The 22,461-nt window shown below is 46.2% G+C and overlaps 1 protein-coding gene across 1 annotated transcript in view; it reads left to right on the forward strand.

The window, feature by feature from the left end:
- The window catches only part of TBC1D14 (TBC1 domain family member 14), a 229,332-nt gene that overhangs the window by 197,287 nt on the left and 9,584 nt on the right, over positions 1–22,461 (forward strand). Inside the window, 1 exon segment of the mRNA XM_029591586.1 lies at positions 5,245–5,503. Within this exon segment, the coding sequence (XP_029447446.1) occupies positions 5,245–5,503 (259 nt within the window).

Below are 22,461 nucleotides of genomic sequence, written 5' to 3' on the forward strand. Positions count from 1 at the left end.
GACAGCAGCGGAGCATCAGGCCTCAGCCGGCACCCCAGCAGAGCCCTGCTATGGGATTTTGACTGGCTGTGGGGGAGCATAATTCTTGCGACCGGTCGGAGGTCAGCTGCAATCCTTTACAGGCTGCTGGCCCCAGGTTACCTCGGACCAATGGGTCCTGTCCATTTGTTGAGGGTACTGGTTGAACTTCCTGGATGTCCCCAAGGACTCTTCCCCACGCCCATCTTGGGGTGAGTTCTATCAGGAAATTCTATTGATGGAGCTCTCTGCCCTTGTAATGGCCAGAACAGTCGAACCCATACTGCTGCAGCAGTAAGGGCGGGGGCTCTACTCCTGCTATTTCCTGATTCCATAGAGAACAGGGGGCTCCACCCCATTTTGGTTCTAAGAGCCTTGAACAAATTTCTGCAAAAAGAAAGGCTCAAGATGGTCTTGCTGGGTATCCTGATTCCCCTCCTTCGAAGAGGGAACTGGCTTTGTTCCCTTGATCTAAAAGACGCATATGCCTACATCAAGATCTTCCCCGGTCTCAGGAAGTATCTATGGTTCCTCATGGGTGAGAAGCACTTCCAGAACAGGATGTTGCCATTCGGCCTTGCCTCGGCCCCATAGGTCTTCACCAAATGTCTGGCAGTAATGGGTGCATACTTCTGCTGGCTGGGGGTTCATGTGTTTCCCTACTTGGATGACTGACTGGTTAAGAGCGCCGCTCAGGACGGAGCACTTCACTTCCTGAGCTTAACCATTTGGGTGCTGGATTCCCTCGGGTTTGTCATCAACTACCCAAAGTCCCATCTCACCCCATCGCCTCAGTTGAGCTTTATCAGTGCCCAGCTGGACACGGCTCAGGTCCAGGCCTATTTTCCTCGCGATCCGGGCACTTGCTCTAGCTTCTCTTGCGAGTCTGGTCCACTGAAGCCGGCAGGTCTCGACCCGCCTCTTGCTTCGTCTTCTGGGCCACATGGCTGCATCTGTCCATGTTACTCCCTTGGCTTGCTTGCATATGCGCAGGGCTTAGTGGACCCTGCGGTCTCAATGTAGCAGGCCACCCTGGACCTCAGTATATGCATCCACATCACACCACCTCTCCAGACTTCCTTGTCTTGGTGGGAGAGTCTGCTCAATCTGGAGCACACTGGGTTCCTTTTCAGTCTCTCCCTACCCAGGTTGTGCTTACCACGGATGCATCCACCCTGGGCTGGGGCACGCATGTAGACGGCCTCCACACAGAAGGACTGTGGTCTGCTCAGGAAGCTCAGTGCCAAATCAACTTCGTGCAGCTGCAGGCCATCCACTATGCTCTTTGGGCATTCTGGAATCACTTATCCAACAAGGTGGTCCTAAATCAGACTTGTTGATATACCATATCGCTACCTAATCAGGTATATCAACAAGCAGGGAGCTATGGGGGAGTCGTTCCTTCTGTGTCAGGAGGCTGTTCAGATTTGGTCATGGGCACAGTCCCAGGGCATTCTGCTCCGAGCCATGTCCCTGGCCGGGATGGAGAATGTGGTGGTAGACCGGCTGAGTCGAGCATTCTGACCCCATGAGTGGTCCCTGGATCAAGCAGTGACGGATTGCGTTTCTGTCTCTGAGGATCCTGGACATGGACCACTTCACCTCCCCCTGCAACAGCAAAGTGAGGCATTTCTGCTTCCTGTACAGGCAGGATGGCAAACCAGTTTCGGACACCTTTGCCTGCCATTGGGGCAAGGGCCTTCTGTATGCCTGTCCCCCGCTTCCTCTGGTGATACTCTTCTGAAGCTCCGGCAGGACAGGGGGGCCATGAGTCTCATTGTTCCTCATTGTCCGAGGCAAGTCTGGTTCCCGCTCCTGCAGGATCTCTCTGTCAGAGAACTGATTGGTCTGGGGACCTCCACCAAGCTGATCATGCAGGATCAGGGCAGGCTGCGCCATCCAAATTTCAGGGCTTTGTCTCGGGCAGTCTGGATGTTGAAAGGCTAGTGCTGCAGCCCCTTGACCTCTCTGACAATGTCTCTGGTCCTGGTAGCTTCCAGGAAGCCTTCCACCAGGAAGTCTTATAGCCCGAAGTGGAAGAGGTTTTCCTTCTGATATGAGAGCCACGACTTGGATCCATTCTCCTGCTCCACTTCGAAGTTGCTTGACTACTTACTGCACCTTTCGGATGCTGGTTTAAAGACCAACTCAGTCAGAGTGCACCTGAGTGCCATCAGTGCTCAACACCAAAGTGTTAACAGTTTGCCCATCTCTGTGCAGCCCTTAGTGGGGTGGTTTATGGAGGGTTTGCTTCAGCTGAAGCCGCCCCTGCGGCTTCCTGTTGTGTCCTGGGACCTCAACGTGGTGTTGGCTCGGCTCGTGCAAGATCCTTTTGAGCCACTGCACTCCTGTGATCTGAAGTACCTGATCTGGAAGGTTATCTTCTTGGTAGTGGTCACTTCGGCGCACATAGTCAGCGAGCTTCAAGCATTGATGTATCCGCCCTATACAAAATTCTTTCATGATAGGGTGATCCTGTGTACTCACCCTTAATTCCTGCCTAAAGTGATGACTGATTTTCATCTTAACCAGTCAGTCATTCTGCCCATCTTTTCTTTTTTTTTTTCTTCAAGGCCTCACTTGCACCAGGGCTAATGGGCTCTGCCCAGCTTGGATTGCAAGAGGGCCTTAGCTTTCTACCTCGAGCAGACAGCAGGCCACAGGCAGTTTATGCAGCTCTTCATCTTTTTCGACAAGAATTGATTGGGAGTTGCAGTTACCATGCTAACACTGTCAAACTGGCTGGCGGATTGTATTTCCTTCTGCTATGCGCAGGTGGGCCTTCAGCTTGGAGGCCATGTCAAGACTCACTTTGTCAGAGCCATGGCAGCTTCGGTGGCCCACTTGCAAGTGGTTCCCGTAACCGGTCTGCAAGACTGCAACATGGAGTTCTCTCCACACTTTTTGCCGCCCATCTTCTTGGACAGGGATGTCCGACACGACAGCAGTTTCAGCCAGTCTGTCCTTCGGTATCTTTTTCAGCTGTAGAACCCAACTCTTCCTGCCTAGGGCCCTTTTTTCGGGTTCAAGCTGTCCTCCTCTGTTACCAACAGCACCTGTGTTGTGTCCATTGGCACCTGGTTAGGTGTCTGTTGGTCTTGCTTGTTCGGGAACAGCCTGTAGCTATGGATTCACCCATGTGTGAGAACTACCATTCTGCTTGTCCTAGGAGAAAGTAAAGTTGCTTACCTGTAACAGGTGTTCTCCTAAGACAATAGGATGTTAGTCCTCATGAAACCCGCCCGCCACCCCGCAAAGTTGGGTTTCTCCTATGTTATAACATAGAATTACAAAAAAATAAAATGAGACTGAAGAGGGACCCCACGTGGACGTATGGATAGTAGCATGCTCAGTGTACCAGTTTTCCATGCAGGGCTCCATCTGATGATGTCACCCGTGTGTGAATACTAACATCCTGCTGTCCTAGAACATCTGTTACAGGTAAGCAACTTTGCTTTACTTGTGTATGTTATGTTACTGTTTGTGGCCCTGTTTGTAATTTATTTTATTCTGTTTTAACATTTAATTGTAATTTATATTTTTAATTTGTGCTGTAAATTGCTTTGATTTTATATTAGGAGATTAATCAAAACTTATAGTAAACTAAATTAGGAATGCTTAGGGCTATAGGAAATTGTGACATTGCCTCACTTCCTTGTATGTTGCCCCTGGCAGCCTTCATTTAGTTTGTCTTCTTTTGCCAGTCATGTTTCTTGCAAGCTAGAGATCCCTTCTTCCCCAGGGAGAGGTGCGGCATTTGCAGTGTTTCATGGTTACCTGGGCAGCTTACCAAACACAGAGCTGGGAATTAAACTGTGACAGTTGGCTGCGTAGTCATTACCCTGATCTAGGGCTGTTTAACTGAGATCCTCATGGGCCACATGCCAAGCTGGTGGGTTAGGCTAGCTGTAAGGAACGTTTCGCAGATTTAATTGTGAACACTATTTCAGCTATTCTGCAATCCAGACCGTTTCATGGCCTGAGTCTGACAGTGTTCTACAGTTCCACAAATCTCCGTTGTAATCTTCCTAGTTTTCAGAATATCCACAATGAATATGCCCTAGATTGATTTGCAAACTTGCATATTCCTTGTAGATATCCTGAAAACCAGTCCTGTTTTTGTGGCTCCTGATGACTGGATTTGGCCATCCTTGCTATTTTGTTTTTCTTCAGTTTCATCTGACTCGAGTGACACCTTGGTGTTTGCATTGGTAAACAGCCATTTGGCTTGTGTTGCTGCATTACAGCACCACAAGACCATGCTCTCTGCAAACGAGGATTTTTTTTTTTTTATTTGATACCCCCTAGTCTAATCCAGAACAAGATGAATATGAACTTTAACTGTTTGGCCAGAATGGGTGATTTAATAATACAAACAGGCCAATATAATAAGAAGTGCAGGAAAACGGGCTCTCTGTGTCGAGCGGCTGCTCTCCCAACGCGTGCCTGGCCACCTCTCCTGGGCATGCAATCCTGTATTTAAATGAGGGGTCGCGCTAAAAGGGAGACGCTAGGGACAATAGCACGTCCCTAGCACCTTCTTATTAGCGGAAACCCAGGAGAGGTGGGGCTGTCAGCAGGTTCAGGAAACAGACACTCAGTTTTAGAAGCGTCATTTTCCCGAACCCGCTGACAGCCATAGGTTAGGGAAACAGATGCCGGTAAAATCGAGCATCTGTTTTCCTAACCTGACCAGCAGACAAAGAATTTTTTTTTTTCTTAACATTTTTGGTTCCTCCGACTTAATATCACAAGGATATTAAGTCGGAGGGTGTACAGAAAAGCAGTATTTTCTGCTTTTTTGTACACTTCTTCGGGCTACTCAGAAATTAATGCCTATCCTTGGACGGGCGTTAATTTCTGAGTGTAAAATGTGCGGGTGCATAACAATAGCCTCATCAACATGCATTTGCATATGATGAGCACTAGTAGTTTCAGGGGAGGGGGATTGGAAACGCATTTTTGACATGCTAAACCCCTTACAGTATAAGGGGTAGTGGACGCATGTCAAAAAAACGCGCGTCCAACCATGTGTTAAACAGTGCGCTCGGCCAGGCGCACTTTACAGTATTGGCCTGAAAGTGGTTTAATTGCTGTTCGTACTCCACAGAGAAGTTACCTTTCATAACACCACCAATTTGCCACCATCTGTCTGTTTTGTGTGTGTAAAAGAAAAAAAACAAAACCCTTGCTGAATTGTGTAACCCAGATTTCTTTGCCTTGCAGGATTTTCACCCTGTACAGCAAGCCTCTGCCACTAGACCTGGCCTGCCGAGTCTGGGATGTGTTCTGTCGTGACAGTGAAGAGTTCCTGTTCCGCACAGCTCTGGGAATCCTCAGGCTTTTTGAAGATGTACTAACAAAAATGGACTTCTTTCACATAGGCCAGTTCCTAAAGAAGCTGCCGGAGGACTTGTCTTCAGAAGATGTGTTTACATCAATTGCTGCAATTCAGATGCAGAGCAGGAATAAGAAGTGGGCTCAGGTTTGTTCTCGGCAGCTGAAATCCTTTTCCTGGTAAACAGAGGATTGTGCACGTTGTCTTTGCAAAAAGATAGCTATATTCCTCCAATAGAAGAAGTGGAAATACTAAATGATGAGGCCTGTACTATTGCTAGTGTTTTGTCTACATAAAAATTAATTCATAGGATGAAGGCATGGTGTTTTGTGTGTGTGGTTGTGCACATGGTTGGAAAATAATGAGCTTGTTTTTTAAATGTTAAGTGGTTTCTTTTCTGCAAAGGAGCTATAACCTTTTCAGTTTTAAGCTAAGTAACTAAAGAGGCACCTTTTCAGCTCAAAAATCAGCCATTGAAATGCACCCCCTGCAGTTGTGTATCTTGAAGTAAGCTTGGAAGACTATTCCCCCTAAAAAAAGGGGGACAAACTTTTACAAAACAATCATCCATGTTTTTCCACTTGTGACGTTCTGAATTTTGAGCTGGCTAAGTTGATGCTCCTCCAGAAAATCTGCCGATTCTGTAGAGGCAAATACAGATCTGAGAAGGGGATGGCGGCATAAGTTATGTGGCATTGTTCCATGTTGCCCTATCGCTCATGCACCATTTCTTCTAAGACCTGACTAAACAGTACAACCAACAGGATAATTTCTGTTCTCAGAGGACTAGCAGGATGGTAGTCCTCACACATGGGTGACATCAGATGGAACCCCGACTCAGAAAACTTATGTGAAAGTTTCTAGAACTTTGACTTGCCACACTGGGCATGCCCTATTACATGTGTCTACATTTATTTATTTATTTATTTTTAACTTTTATATACCGACATTCTTGCATTAAATGCAAATCATGCCGGTTTACAGTGAAACAGAAAAAGCAGGAAAAAATTCCTTAGTCGAATACAATGAAACAGCTTAGTTAACAAAGGAAACATAAAAATAAATTTTTACATATACACAAATATATATATATATATATACCCCATATACATGGGGTCCCTCTTCAGTCTCTCTTTTTCCACGGAGCTGCAGCATTGTGGTTAGTGAACACATGTGTGGCCTTTTTGGCCTCTTCTGGAATCTGAAGCCGGCTTGAAACCAACTCCATTAGAGTTCATCTGAGTGCAATTGACACATACCACCATGGTGTCGATGGTACGCCCATTTCTGTACAGCCCATAGTTGTATGTTTAAAGGCCTCCCCCCATGTCATGGGATTGCATTGTGGTGTTAGCTCAGCTGATGAAAGCTCCTTTTGAGCTGCTGCGCACCTCTGACCTGAAGTACCTGACCTGGAAGGTTATATTTTTGGTGGCGGTCACCTCAGTGCACAATGTCAGCAAGCTCCAACCCTTAGTGACATATCCACTATACACTAAATGTTATCATGACACAGTGGCTTGAGTAGGCACCCTAAGTTCCTGCCTGAGGTAGTGACAGATTTCTATGTTAACCAGTCAACGTTCTTTCATAGGCCCCACTTGCACCAAGGCAAACAAGCCCTGCACAGTTTGGACTGCAAGAGAGCCTTAGCTTTCTGTCTGGAGCAGACGGAAGCCCATAGACTGTCCACTCAACTTTTTTGTTTCTTTTGATAGAAATAGGTTGGGCATCGCCAAACAGACACTATTGAATTGGCTAGCAGATTGCATCTCTTGTTATGCCTAGGCGGGACTGCATCTTGGGGGGGGGGGGGTCATGTCAGGGCTCATTCTGTCCGAGCCATGGCAGCGTCAGTGGCCCACTTTCGAGCAGTTCCCATGGAGAAGATCTGCAAGGCTGCGACTTGGAGTTCTCTCCACACATTCACATCTCACTATTGCTTGGTTAGGGATGGCTGATGTGACAGTAGGTTTGGCCAGTCTATTCTTCGGAATCTGTTTGAATTCTCTCCTGCCTAGGGCCTGTTTGGGTTCAGGCTGTCTCCCCCTCTTGTAACCAACAATAGCATTGTTGTGCCATTGGCACCTGGTTCGGTGTTTGTTGGTCCCCTTTTATGTTGGGAGACAGCCTGTAGCTAGGGATTCACCCATGTGTGAGGGCTACCATCATGCTCAGACTGGAGACAGCAGAATTTCTTACCTGTAACGGGTGGTGTTTGAGGACAGCAGGGTGTTAGTCCTCACAAAACCCACCCGCCAGCCTGTGGAGTTGTTTTTCCTATTTTTTGATTTAGGTCTAATTCTGTGTTAAGACTGAAGATGGACCCCAGGTGGACGCGAGTTATAGGGCAAGCTGGGCATGCCCAGTGTGGCAAGTCAAAGTTCTAGAAACTTTGACATAAGTTTTCCGTGTCCGGGCTCCATCTGATGATGATGATACCCATGTGCGAGGACTAACATCCTGCTGTCCTCTGAAAACACCTGTTACAGGTAAATAACTCTGCTCTTTGTTCGGCATCCTTGTGCGCTGACAACATAATGATTGCATCTTCAGAGTAAGGAGATGGAAGATAACTTTGTTGGAGAGCTTTATGTACTTCAGCAGTGGATCACAAATAATATAATCTTCCAGGGAGTGTACATTTTCATTCACAAAAGCAGCCATATAACACTTCCTTTTTCAAGCTTCAGTGCTTGGGAGTGCAATTGAGCACTGCATTCCTTCCATCTTTAGTTTTAAAAAAAATATATTTCTCCTAGGACAAGCAAGATGGTAGTCCTTACACATGGGCGATATCATCGGGTTGAGTCCGGCTCTGAAAACATATGTCAAAGTTTCTGGAACTTTGACTGAGCGTACTGAGCATGCCCAGCATACCCTAATCTATGCGTGCACACGGGGTCTCTCTTCAGTCTCTTTTTCCACGGAGCTATCGCCTCACGAGAGAGTAAGTTCATGGCCTTTGAGAGAACTTTTTACCATCCTTTTGGGGATTTTCATGTGAATTCACAGATACGAGTCTCTCAGTTCCCTCTAGTTTCCCCAGTTAGGTTTTTCTGAGGTTCGGTAAGTCTCTTTTCCTTCTTTTCCCCCCTCCTGTGGCAGCGGTGCCTCTGTGCCCACCGGTGTCGACTGCCCACTGTTACCATCTTCTGTTTTTTCCCACTTTTCTTTTGTTCGTCATGGCCTCATCTAGTTTCCGTCGGTGCCCCCAATGACAATGGACCATGTTCATCATAGACCCCACAAGGTGCGTGTCCTCTGCCTGCAGACATTGCACAACGACCAGGGTTGCTGCATGTGTGCCCAGATGACCCCTAAGGGACATCGCACATGGCTCAATAAGATGGAGAAGATCTTCTTGTTGAGGAAATCAGAGGCATCTATATTGGCATCGGCAGCATTGGCACTGATGGACCTGGGAGTCGCACCAATGGATACCGAGCCATCGGCATCAGTAGAGCCATCAGCTCCGTTGGCAGCGGCTGATAGGGGCGCCGGGGACCGGTCCTGTCTGTCTCTTCCAAGTTGAAGATATTGGGGTTGTCGTCATCGACCTTGGCATCGAGGAAAGGCTGGGCCGAGCACCAAGGGAAGCCAAGGAAGCATCACCCTCGCATGGTGCCGGGATTGGGAAGGTTCCGGCTCCTGCTTTGATGCCCCCGAAGCGACTCCGCGGCGAGGAATGCCTAAGAACATAAGAAATTGCCATTCTGGGTCAGACCAAGAGTCCATCAAGCCCAGCATCCTGTTTCCAACAGAGACCAAACCAGGCCACAAGAACCTGGCAATTACCCAAACACTAAGAAGATTCCATGCTACTGATGCAATTAAAAGCAGTGGCTATTCGCTAAGTAAATTTGATTAATAGCTGTTAATGGACTTCTCCTCCAATAACTTATCCAAACCTTTTTTGAACCCAGGTACACTAACTGCACTAACCACATCCTCTGGCAACAAATTCCAGAGTTTAATTGTGCGTTGAGTGAAAAAGAATTTTCTCCAATTAGTCTTAAATGTGCTACTTGCTAACTTCATGGAATGCCCTCTAGTCCTTCTATTATTTGAAAGTGTAAATAACTGAGTCACATCTACTCGTTCAAGACCTTTCATGATGTTAAAGACCTCTATCACATCCCCCCTCAGCCGTCTCTTCTCCAAGCTTGAACAGTCCTAACCTCTTCAGCCGTTCCTCATAGGGGAGCTGATCAATCCCCTTTATCATTTTGGTTGCCCTTCTCTGTACCTTCTCTATCGCAACTATATATTTTTTTAGATGCGGCGACCAGAATTGTACACAGTATTCCAGGTGCAGTCTCACCATGGAGCGATACAGAGGCATTAAGACATTTTCTGTTTTATTAACCATTCTTTTCCTAATAATTCCTAACATTCTGTTTGCTTTTTTGACTGCTGCAACACACTGAGCCGACAATTTTAAAGTATTATCCACTATGATGCCTAGATCTTTTTCCTGGATGGTAGCTCCTAATATGGAACTTAACATCGTGTAACTACAGCAAGGGTTATTTTTCCCTATATGCAACACCTTGCATTTGTCCACATTAAATTTCATCTGCCATTTGTATGCCCAATCTTCCAGTCTTGCAAGGTCCTCCTGTAATGTATCACAGTCTGCTTGTGATTTAACTACTCTGAATAATTTTGTATCATCTGCAATTTTGATAACCTCACTCGTATTCCTTTCCAGATCATTTATAAATATATTGAAAAGCACCGGTCCAAGTACAGATCCCTGAGGCACTCCACTATTTACCCTTTTCCACTGAGAAAATTGACCATTTAATCCTACTCTCTGTTTCCTGTCTCTTAACTAGCTTGTAATCCACGAAAGGACATCGCCTCCTATCCCATGACTTTTTAGTTTTCTTAGAAGCCTCTCATTGATGCAGGGAGTCCGTGATGGTCTCCACCAGTCCTCATTGCCAATACCCAATCCACCTCGGGGCTCCAAGGAAGATCTGGCCACCCTTCCTCCCTCCCAGTCTGTTTTAGCATCGGCAACTTTCGAGGAGGAGTTGGAGCGCAGGGTCTAACTGGCGGTCCATCAGGCGCTGCAGTGCATCGAACAGACGGCATCAATGGTGCCAGCACTCGCTCTGCTGGAACTGCTGTTGGAACAGCTCAACGTGCTTATCGGTATATTTTGACCCAGTTGGCATCAGTTCCCGGGAGGCCATCGATGCCAGATGGGGCACAGATGCTTTCCTCGAACCATACGGTGCTTGTTGCCAGTTCCACCAAGGAGGAAGCTCCATCAAGGCTGGCAGAGACACAGAGGCCTGCAGCCCCCTGTCTAGCTCTGCTGGGCCCAGCACCGGTGCCACTAATGCCCACACCTCTGGATAAAGTTCAAGCACCTATGGCCCCATCCCCTGTAGACTACAGTAAGGATTAAGCCCCGTATGATCCCTGGGGGGATGACACTGTAGAATCCTCCTCCAAGGACTTAGAGGGTCTCCCTTTGGAACAGTCTGCTCCAGATGAGTGAAGGAGGTCTCCTCCAGAGGACCTGACCTTTGCAGGTTTTGTACAGGCGATGGCAGAGGACATCCCTTTTCAGTTAATGTCAGAGGAGGATGCCATGCATAAGATGCAGGCCCCTAAAGAGATCATGGCAGTCCCAGTGCACGAGATTGTTAGGGAGCTGCTGCTGAGGATCTGGGAGCACCCCCTCACAGTACCTCCCGTTAACAGGAAGGTGGATGGGGTTTATCTCATCCAACAGGCTACCGGATACGAGAAGCATCAGCTGTCACACCAATCGGTAGTGGTTGAATCCACTCTCAAGAAGGCCAAGCGCTCTCTGACCCACGCCTCGGGACCCCCAGGCAAGGATCATAGGGCGATGGATGCTCTTGGGAGGAAAGTGTTCCAAGGGGCCATGCTTATTGCCTGCATTGCTTCTTACCAGCTCTACATGAGCCAATACTCTCGCTACCTCTAAAAGCAGGTGCAAGAGGTGGCCAAGCGACTGCCTTAACAGCAGCAAGATCCCTTCTTATTGCCGGTGCATGTGGAAAACACGAGGTTCGTTCTACCTATGATGTTTTCGAGACGGCAGCGGGAATCTGCGCCCACAGAATGGCATGGCTGTGGGCCTCAGATCTCCGACTGGAGGGACAGGAAATATTTGTTGACCTGCCCGTGCACAGGAAAGAATCTCTTCGGAGATAATGTAAGGGACGCAATGGCCCAGTTGCAGGATCACATGAGGCCCTCCGAGAGCTCTCTGCTAGCACTTCAGACCAGGGTAGGAGTCCATGAGGCAGGATCAGAGGAAGGCTTTCCACCACCAGAGGAAGTACTATCCTCCAGCCTCTCGTTTCCATTCAGAGAGGGTGAGCTCATGGAGCCGTCCCAGGCAACAGAGAGCTCCCAAGCCCTAGCCTGCTCCCCAGCTAAATCCTGGGACAGGATTTTGACTGGATTAAAGGGAGTATAAGCCATCCATCTATACCCAAGATGCTGGATCCCCAGTCGGGGTGCAGGCTGCGGTTCTTTGCGGATCAGTGGCCCAGTATAACCTTGAATCAGTGGATCTTGTCCATCGTCTGTCAAGGGTACCAATTAAACCTATTAGGTGTCCTTCCAAATTGCTTCATGCCCTTTTTGGGGGCCATTAGTGCATCAGGAGGTACTATTTCAGGAGCTCTTTCCTCTCTTAATGGCCAGAGCGGTTGAGCCTGTTCCTGCCCTCTTTGCCCTGGTGGGATTCTACTCGCAGTACTTCCTGATTCCAAAGAGAACAGGGAGACTCCGTCCCATCATAGACATAAGGGCCTTGAATAGGTTTCTCAAAAAAGAAAAGTTCAATATGGTTTCCCTGGGCACCCTGATTCCCCTCTTGCAAAAAGGGGACTGGCTTGCTCCCTAGATTTAAAGGACGCATACACTCACTTCCCGTGACCCGAGAAAATCTTGATGTATCTCAGATTTGTGGTGGGAAAACAGCACGTCCAGTACAGAGTGTGGTGGAGGCATACCTCCGCAGACAGGGAGTATATGTTTTCCCTTACTTGGATGATTGGCTGGTCAAGAGTACCTCCCAGACTGGGGCAGTTCAGTCCTTGCGCTTGACCATCCGGGTGTTGGAGTCACTAGGGTTCGTCATCAACTATCCGAAGTCCCATCTCAGCCCATCACCTCGATTGGACTTCTTTGGAGCTCTGCTAGACATGGCTGAGGCAGAAGCCTTTCTGCCGCGATCCAGGGTGGTCACCTTAGTGTCCATAGCAGCGGTGATTCAACAGAGCCAGCAGGTTTCAGCTCGGCAGTGTTGAGGCTGTTGGGCAACATGGCCACAACCGTCCATGTCACTCCCTTGGCACATTTACACATGCGCAGAGCCCATTGGACCCTGAGGTCGCAGTGATGCCAGGCAACGCAAAACCTCCAGGCTCGTATCAGAGTCACTCAGCCTCTCTGGGATTCTTTGTCCTGGTGACGGGCTCTCTCGAATTTGGAATGGGGAATATCTTTCCAAAGGTCCCCTATCTAAAATGTCCTAACCACAGATGCATCCACCTTAGTGTGGGGAGCTTATTTGGAGGGGCTCCACATGTAGCGCTTATGGTCCGCTCAGGAAGCACGGTGTCAAATTAACTTCCTGGAGCTCCAGGTGATCAAGTACGCACTATGGACTTTCATAAACCGGCTGTCTGGCGGCATTGTCCTAATACAAACAGACAACCAAATTGGCATGTGGTATGTCAACAAGCAGGGAGGCACAGGATTGTACCTCCTGTGTTGGGAAGCGGACCAGATTTGGTCCGCTTCCCAACACAGGAGCCCTGAGTATCATCCTGTCCCACAGGATGATACTCAGGGCCAGAACTAGCCGGAACAGAGAATGTGTTAGTGGACAGGCTGAATCGTGCCTTCAGACCCCACAAGTGTTCTCTGGACCAGAGGGTAGCGAACTGGATCTTCTGCCTCTGGGTAAGCCTGGAGGTGGACTTGTTCACGTCCCCCTGCAACAGGAAGGTGACTCAGTTCTGCTCCCTATACAGGTCAGAAGGCAAACCAGTCTGACTCCTTTGCCTGACACTGGGGCAGGAGTCTTGTGTACGTGCATCTTCTGATTCCTCTAATTATGAAGACTCGTGAAGCTTTGCGAGGACTGAGGGACTATGATCCTCATAGCCTCTCATTGGCTGAGACAGATTTGGTTTCCACACCTTTTGAATGGAAAACTCCCGAAACCAATCAGTCTAGGGACTTCCCCAGACTTCATTACGCAAAATCAGGGTAGGCCACGGAATCACAACCTCCACGCCCGTTGCTCATAGCCTGGATGTTGAGAGATTAATCCTGTAGCCGCTTGATCTTTCTGAGGATGTCTCTTGGGTCCTGGTAGCTTCCAGAAAGCCTTCCACTAGAAAGTCCTACAGACTGAAGTGGAGGAGGTTTTCTATGTGGTATGAGCAGAAGGCCCTAGATCTGTTCTCCTGTCCCACACAAAAACTGCTTGACTACATTCTACACCTAATAGAGGCTGACTTGAAAACCAGCTCCATTAGAGTTCATAGAGTGCAATTGGTGCATACCACCAAGATGTAGATGGTACGCCCATCTTTGTACAACGTATAGTTGTATGCTTTATGTGGGGCTTGCTTCAATTGAAGCCTCTTGCTGTGTCTTGGGACCTCAGCATGGTATTAGCTCAGCTGATGAAAGCTCCTTTTGAGCCACTGTGCTTCTGTGATCTGAAGTACCTGACCTGGAAGGTCATAGTTTTGGTGGTGGTCACTTCAGTGCGCAGGGTCAGCGAACTCCAGACCTTAGTGACTTCTCCTCCTTATACTAAATTCTGTCATGACAGGATGGTCTTATGTATGCACCCTAAGTACGTGCCTAAGGTGGTGATGGATTTCCATCTTAACCAGTCAATCATCCTGCCAACATTCTTTCTAGGCCCCATTCACACCAAGGCGAACAAGACCTGCACAGTTTGGATTGCAAGAGAGCCTTAGCCTTCTATCTGAAGCAGACAGAAGCCCATAGACAGTCCACCCAATTTTTTTTTCTTTTGATAGGAATAGGTTGGAAGATGCCGTTGCCAAACAGACATTTTCCAATTGGCTAGGAGATTGCCTTTCCTTCTGTTATGCCCAGGCGGGACTGCATCTTGGGGGTTATGTCAAGGCTCATTCTGTCAGAGCCATGGCAGCATTGGTGGTCCACTTGCAGTCAGTTCCCATAGAGGAGATTTGCAGGGCTGCGACGTGGAGTTCTCTCCAAACATTTGCATCTCACTACTGTCTGGATAGGGATAGCCAACGTGACAGTAGGTTCAGCTACTAGGCAGGAATCTCTGTTCCTGCCTAGGGCCCATTGTTTGGGTTTAGGCTGTCTCCCTCTCTGTTACCATCAGCGCTGTGGTTGTTGTGCCCTTTTGGCACCTGGCTGATGCTTGTTGGTTCCCTCTTTTTTTTTTTTTTTTTTGTTTTTGTTGGGGAGCAGCCTGTAGCTAGGGATTCACCCATGTGAGGATTACCATCCTGCTTGTCCTAGGAGAAAGCAGAGTTGCTTACCTGTAACAGGTGTTCTCCTAGGACAGCAGGATGTTAGTCCTCACGAAACCCACCCACCACCCCGCAAAGTTGGGTTTCTCCTATTTTTTTTGTTTTATTTTTATCGTAATTCTATGTTAAGAGACTGAAGAGGAACCCCTGCGTGGATTAGGGCATGCTGGGCATGCTCGGTCAAAGTTCCAGAAGTTTTGACATAAGTTTTCTGTGCCAGGCTCCATCTGAAGATGTCACCCATGTGTGAGGGCTAACATCCTGCTGTCCTAGGAGAATACCTGTTACAGGTAAGCAACTCTGCTATGCCTACAATCCAGTATACCCAGAGTAAGTTTAAATCACATGTGTGCACGTGCAACACGCAGTTCAGTCCTTATGGATTTAAACAGTGTACTGTATGTGTCCTTGTATGCAATAGTAGCGGCTGGTCAGGATACGCAGAATAGGTTTTGCTTAGAATGCCACTTGGTATTCCATTCCCAAGTCATTTTTATTCAATCTGCACCCAGTAAACTTTGCTATGAATTTTTTAAAGCTGTATTCTTAGTTGTCTTCCTGGGCATCCACTGGGGGAAACTGCTTTCTATTTTTAATAGATCCCAGTCTCTTTGATGCTTGTATTCCCAGTTGCAGAGTTATGTTGCAGTACATCAGCTATTTAATCTGCCAGGGCAGGCTAGCCTGCTTAGTATCTGAGGGCAGACTACTGTTGTGGCTTCCTGCACAGCAACAGCTTGAAACCCAAACCCTGGTAATATAAGATGGTTCAGCTGTGAGCTAAGGGAAAGGCTACTTGGCGGAGTCCACCTGTCTTCTGCTCATACAATTTGATAGAGTGGCAGTGAAGATCCCTGCTGGAAAAAGACACCTATAGAGGGGGGGGCATATCCTTTTGGTCTCAAGAAAAACATTTTTTTTGTCCACCTAGTGTGCAATACAAAACATTTGGTGGATAGGAGGATGGGTAGGAAGATGTATATGAATAGAAAGATTCATGTAGAATAAGATGTGTGCGCCATGCCCTGCTGTTTGTTGCCATTTGTACATTGTCATGACCAACTTAAGCCCCCAAATATCTAATTCTTGTACCATTTTACATATATTTTTTAAATTTCTTCTTCCTGTGTTAAGGCACAACAGTGGTGGTTTGTTGATTTCCAAAGACCATTTTGGAGCAATTTTCCCATCTGCCTGCATCATTGTAAAATCCATGGGTACTTTTTACCTGTAGGCTTTGCACCAGATTTTAAAGAGCAAATATGAACATAATTTTTCCCTTGAAAACTGTCTTGGGGAAAAAGTACCTGCAGAGATTTGATTGTGCTGCTTCTGTGGCTACTTTTTTTCCTTTGGAAATAAAGCACCTAGATTTGAAAATATAATCTACACGTGATATTTCCATCACAAGCAGACATGATTTAGCTATAGCACATGGATGATGTCCTCTGACAGAATCAACACAGACCCAGCTCTTAGAGCTTAGTAAAGACTTTACTGAGCATGTGCGCGAGTTCCCATGCCCTCACCCTGCCTTATGAGCCCTTCAGGCTTTGTTACCACCCAGATGTATTCGTCTTTATCTTGAAATTTTTGTTTTTCTTGGGGCCTAGCTCCCTTATCTGCCTCTTTTCTGCTGCTGCCTCAGTAGCCCCTCAAATAGAACTTTTAAGATTATTAAAAAAAAAAAAATGAAAGCATTGAAGATTATAGAGAAGTTTGAGACCAAGAAACCTGCAGTTAACAGCTTCAAGGCTTGCATCTGTGGGTGCCTGATGTCCATCATAGATACGTACTCCATACTTTATCGCTGCTTGGGCCTAGATCATGACTTTCAACTGCTACAGCAGTGGTCAGATGTCCCCCAGGGCATAGCAATACTGCATCTAGAAGATGAAGGCCCTAAGACCAGCACTGGCGGGTAAGGGACTTGTGTCAAGGCTTCGGAGAAGCAGTGGAGCTGCACTACATCTAAGACTGAGGTATGGAGAATTCGGTGCAAGAAGCCAAGATGGGAAACTTCTTCCCATCATTCCCACAAGCAGAGGAAAGCACCCCACCCCCTCTCCATGGCGCTTGCTTCCAGATCCATATCAAGTCAAGGGTTTGAGTATGGTGCATAAGCCTGTGGTGCCAGAGAAGGTGCTGAAAAGAGCACCTAAGGGAAATGGGGAGCCCTCTTCGAGGTTGTCTTCCTTAGAGCCAAAGAAAAGATTGCCACCGTCTACGCAGGGTTTCACCAGAGCCAGCCCCATATTGATGCCAAGGCAGGAAATTACCTTATCTGTGCAGGTCTCATTGTTACTCATGGCACAGAAGATCCCCATGGTTCTAAGTTATCTATTTTACCTGGACCTGATGGTGACAAGGGCACCATCCATGTCATATTCTATGGCACAGTCAACATAATTGGCATAGCAGGTCAAGGTTCCATTGATGGTATCAAAGCAGAGCGCTTTGGCACTTAATTTCATTTTTTTAAATTTATTACCCATATTTTTGTAATATGAAGCCAGGTAGTGTCCCATAGTCCTTCAGTGATTTTGTGCTTTAGGTTTGACATTTAAAAGCCTGACTTTTACTGTAAGTTCAGTAGTCCCATGATGGGGTGGTATTGCACAGAAGGAAGTGCTAATGGCGCTATCCATGGAGCCGGGTACTGGTTGATGGAAGTCGTTGATGCAGCCAGCACGGAGCACCTCAGAGCCAGCCACCTCTACAGCAGGTGCAGCTGCTGTGAAGCCAGATTCCTGTTCAGCTTTACTGGAAACCCAGAGTTAAGGACAAACCAATCTGGGTTTCTGAAGAAGATGTCTCTTATCCAACTCCAGTACAGAGAGTTCCTCAGGCAATGGGTGTCCAGTTATCAGAGCTAGTGAAAAGTTGCCATCTTAAGCCCTGAAAATTGGAGAGGGAGATGAACTCATGTCCAAGGAGAACGTTTTCCCACATAGCGGGGGCTGCTCCAAGTTCCATGCCAATATGTATTTCTCTGAAAGAGCTTCCAGCATTGTGAGAAAGTCTTCAGGATGAGGTAATGGATTCACCTCATCCAGGGAGACCCTAATCAAATCAGAAGGGAGAGAAGTGGGTTCTGTCAACACTTAGTTTCTACTGCATATTTTCCACTCAGACCAGTGGAGATCTCAAGTCGCCTTCATCATCAGGGTTATGGCTTAGTGTTCCTGTATGGATGAGGGGGATTTCATGTGGATTCACTTAATCTTTCCAGACTTGACTCGCATACCTCTGCTCTACCACATCAGGCTTTTGGGTAAGATGGCAAAGGATAAGCTGGGAATGAAAAGGACCCAAGAAAAGAAATCTTCAGGCGACTTCAGTTTCTCCAACAAACACCACAGCTATCCTGGTTCACATACTCCTCCAGAGCCTTCAGATGTGGATGTAGCAGATGCCTACATCGTTTCCCAACCAGTTTGCCTTCAGACCTGTTCAGATTTGCCATAGAAAAGTCACTTCTGCCTGATGCTCAGATCCAGACTATGCCTCAGCTTTGCTCTCAGCACCTCACAGTAACAAGAGTAAGCAGCAATAGCTCTCGAACATGTAATAGCTCCTGTCTGAGAACCTGCATGCCTTTTCTAATTAGTTCTTCCAGCCTCTGCCTTAGTCTCAGGTTAGGGGAGAGGGTATACTGGATACAACTCATTCTGAATGTTGAGAGCAGCAGCAGAGGAGGAGCTCTGGTAGCTATATGCAACAGCTAAGCTGACTGCCCATACCATACTGACTTCTCTCTTATCGTGCACTTATATAAAGGGGAAACTGGCCTATTGTGAGGATTTCATGTCTCTGCCCCCACTCTCCCTTTCTTTTAAAATTTGGAAAAGACTGGTGAGGCTTTCAGCATTTCCCTAACTCTTCTTTTGTCCACAGTACCTGCCCTGCAGAGGTTGGTGTGCCGCACAAAGGTTTTCTTAATGTAGGTGTGCCTTGGGCTTGAAAAGGCTGGGAAACGCTGGCCTACATCATATCTTCCAGTAGCCCAAAAATTTGGACCTACAGTAGAGAGTTCAGGCTGCCCCTGGATTTGGGGTGGTCCAATTGCTGAACCACACCATAGTGATGGAGTCAATATTGAAGTGTGCAATGTGCACTTGATACGAAGGCACCAAATACATTTGGGAGAAATGTCTTCTATGGTTTCATTCTGAATGACCAGGTTGTGACTTACCAGTTCTACATGGTGCAGTATTTGTGCAAGTGTATCCAAAAGCTAAACCAGAATTGATAAATCCAGAACAAACAGAATTCCTTTGAGCAGTAGAAAACATGGAGGAATATGAGAAACACCTCATCCTTTCCATTGATAAAGCTTTTGATACTGTGGCCAGGTTTTGCTACTTCTGTAGGCGCCCAAAGGCTTTTGTGGTTGTAGGCAAGTGGCCCTCTAAAAGGATGTGCATGATTGTCACCTAGATGTACTCTGTACAATGGACAACTTGTTTGGTGACAAAGTTCAAGAGATGATGATTCTGATTAAGGAATATTAATCCATGTTGGTTATTATCAGATGTGGCAGGGCACCAACTGGCTCCTGCCAGATGCCAGTATTTCTCCTACAAATACCTATTCTTACAAAGAGGTCCCTTTCATGCTTTTCAACATCATTAATCCCCTCCCAATTTTCAGCAACAACTCAAGGTTGGCAGAGGGAAAGGCATCAGTCCAAGGCTCAGCAGATGCAGCCTAAGCAAGGCACCAGTTTTTGATAATGTTGCAGTATGTTTCCCCTCTTCCTTTGGGGTGAAGGATACAATTCTTCTTCCAGAGATAGCTGCGAATCACCAAGAACTGGTGCCCTAAAAACTATGGATATGACTATAATTTATGCTTCTCTTACCCTCAGACGACCCAACAGATTTCAGTCTTCTGCTATGACCCTTCTCAATCTGCCCAGGTGGAGTCATTCCTTCAGCAGAAGGCAGTCAAGCCTTTCTTTCTTCAGGTGTGTGGCAAGGAATTATGTTCCCAGTATTTCCTAATCCCCAAGAAGTTGAGGATTGAGGCCTATACTTGTAATAATGTTCATTGGTTGATTGTTATTGTTCAATGTTCTATGTAAAAAACCCCGGTCTAACCTCCCAGACCAGGGCAACCTTTTTGTTACTTGTAAACCGGATTGATTTGTATTGCATACAGGAATTCCGGTATATAAAAATTAAAAATAAATAAATAAATAAATAAATATACTAGTCTTGCAGAGACTAAATAAGTTGTTGGTTTGGGAGAAGTTTAAGATGAACTCACTCCAGATGATCCTTCCTTTAGTCAACTGAGGGATTGGATGTGTGTGCTGGGTCTTAAAAAAAATAAAATAAAAATAAAAAAGGCTATTTACACATTTCCATTCACCCCACCCTTTGGAGGTTCCTCCAGTTTGTGGTAAAGGGTATGTATTTTTGATACAAGATGTTCTCCTTTGGCCTCTGGCGGCCCAGAGGTTGTTCACAAAATGCCTTACTGTGGCACCGACACAGCTTTGTCAGCAGGGAATCCGTGATCCCATGCATTCACAAATGATTGGTGATGTGTGGGTTTGTGTCGGGAGTTCTGGAATCTCAAATTGCAAGGACCATCCAAAAGATTCTTTGGGATAAGGCAAGGATAATCCTCAAAGCACTAACCTGGCCATGGCAAGTATATCTGTATCTCATCTGTCAATTCAATCTTCAGTTCCATTAGGAAGATTTCTGGTGCTCATCACGAAGGAGGAAAGCAGTCTCTGCCATTGCTGGCCTTCATGGCATGGATGTTGAACACACAGTGGATTCCTCCTTATTTCCTAGAGAAGAGGAGGATGTATGGATTTCTGCTAGGAAGCCTTCAACCAGAATATCCTATGGATTCAAATGGAAGAGGTTCTTGATTTGGTGTAGGACTAGCCAGTTGGATCTCTTCTCCTGTGCCCAAGGGACTTGCTTCAGTATCTGTTCTGCCTCTCATACTCAGGCCTTACACTTCTTTGATCAAGGTTTATCTTGGTGCCATTGCCCATTCCACCAGCAAGTGGAAAGAACGCTATCTCTTCACCATTTGGTATCAAAATTCATAAAAGGACACTGGCATTCTAAACCTCCAATCAGCAAACCTGCAGTGCTTTGGGACCTCAGGATGGTCCTGACTCAACTTATGAACTCACTTTTTACCTCTCAAGTTGGTGGATTGAAGATTTTCACCTGGAAAGTGTTTCTTGTTGCTGTAGCTTTGGCACGAAGAGTAAGCAAACTACAGGCTCTGGTTTTAATATTCACCATATCTGAAGGTTTTTTCAAAATAAGGTTGTTCTACAAACTCACCCTAAGTTCCTACTAAAAGATTTTGCATGCCATGTTAACCAAGCTATTGTATTGCCACCTTTCTTTTCAAGACCGTATGCACCCAAATAAGAAATGGGCTCTTTACTCTGTGGTCTGAAACAGTCCTGGCGTAATACCTAAAGAGGACACAACCTCACCATCAAGCATCTCAGCTGTTCTTGTCCTTTGATCCAAGGCAATTACTAAACTAATTTTGTCTAATTGGCTGATAGAGTACCGTGCACTGCTAAGGGCTAACTTACAAATTGCAGACTCAATCAAGGCTCATCAAGTGAAAGAACCATGGCAACTTCAGTGGCTCATCTTAGGGCCACTTTTATGGAAGACAATTATTTTTTTTGTAATCGATTTAAAAATCTAGCAAACAACAAACAGAAGCAATATAACACCATACCAAACAGTTATTTCTTTTCCCAAAATTTCTCTCTGCCCTACCCCAACACCCCCCCCCCCCTTTCCCAGCTGATTGAGCAATGACTTAGCACATAAAAAGAAAAGGACTTCAACCTCAACAACAAAACAATCAAGAATCCATAACACATCATTTCTCAAAGGACTTCTAGATTTCACAGAATGTTGACACTATCATTTCTTACTGCTCTTAAATGGCTCATAAATCGTACCTGCCAAATCCTACATTACAATTGTGCCTCTCCAGGTAATATAGCATTTTTCTAATGTTTGACAATTTGACGTCTGGCTGCAATTATCATTTGAATTAACTTCCAACGCTGCTTCTGAACATCAAAGTTAGACATACCTAGTAACATTACTTTGGGGTCTTTTGGAGTTGTACAACCCGTGATTTAAAAGATCAAATTAATCACCATATCCCAGTATGTTTGAATTTTTGGAAAATCCTGCCAAATATGATAGGTCCAACTCCGCCACAAATTTCCAATAAGCGTTCTTGGCTCCAGGATATATTTGGTGTAATTTCTCAGGTGTCTGGTTCTACTGATTGAGTAGCTTGTATTTATTTTCAACAATTGAGAGGAGATGGAGCAGTTTCTTATACCCAAAAAAACATTTTGCCCAAGTATTCGAATCCAGTTCAACCTGGAAATCCTTCTCCTTGCCCAAACTATGGGTTGGCTTTTCTTTTAATTTTTTATTCATCAAAGAAGAAAGTTTTGAAACCAGTCCTTTAGTACTTTGAGATTTATAAAATAATCCTTCAAAAAGTGATTTTCCTTTCTTAAGATCTGCAAAA

The sequence above is a fragment of the Rhinatrema bivittatum genome, chromosome 1, assembly GCF_901001135.1.
Source record: "Rhinatrema bivittatum chromosome 1, aRhiBiv1.1, whole genome shotgun sequence".
In the NCBI taxonomy this organism is placed as follows: domain Eukaryota; kingdom Metazoa; phylum Chordata; class Amphibia; order Gymnophiona; family Rhinatrematidae; genus Rhinatrema; species Rhinatrema bivittatum.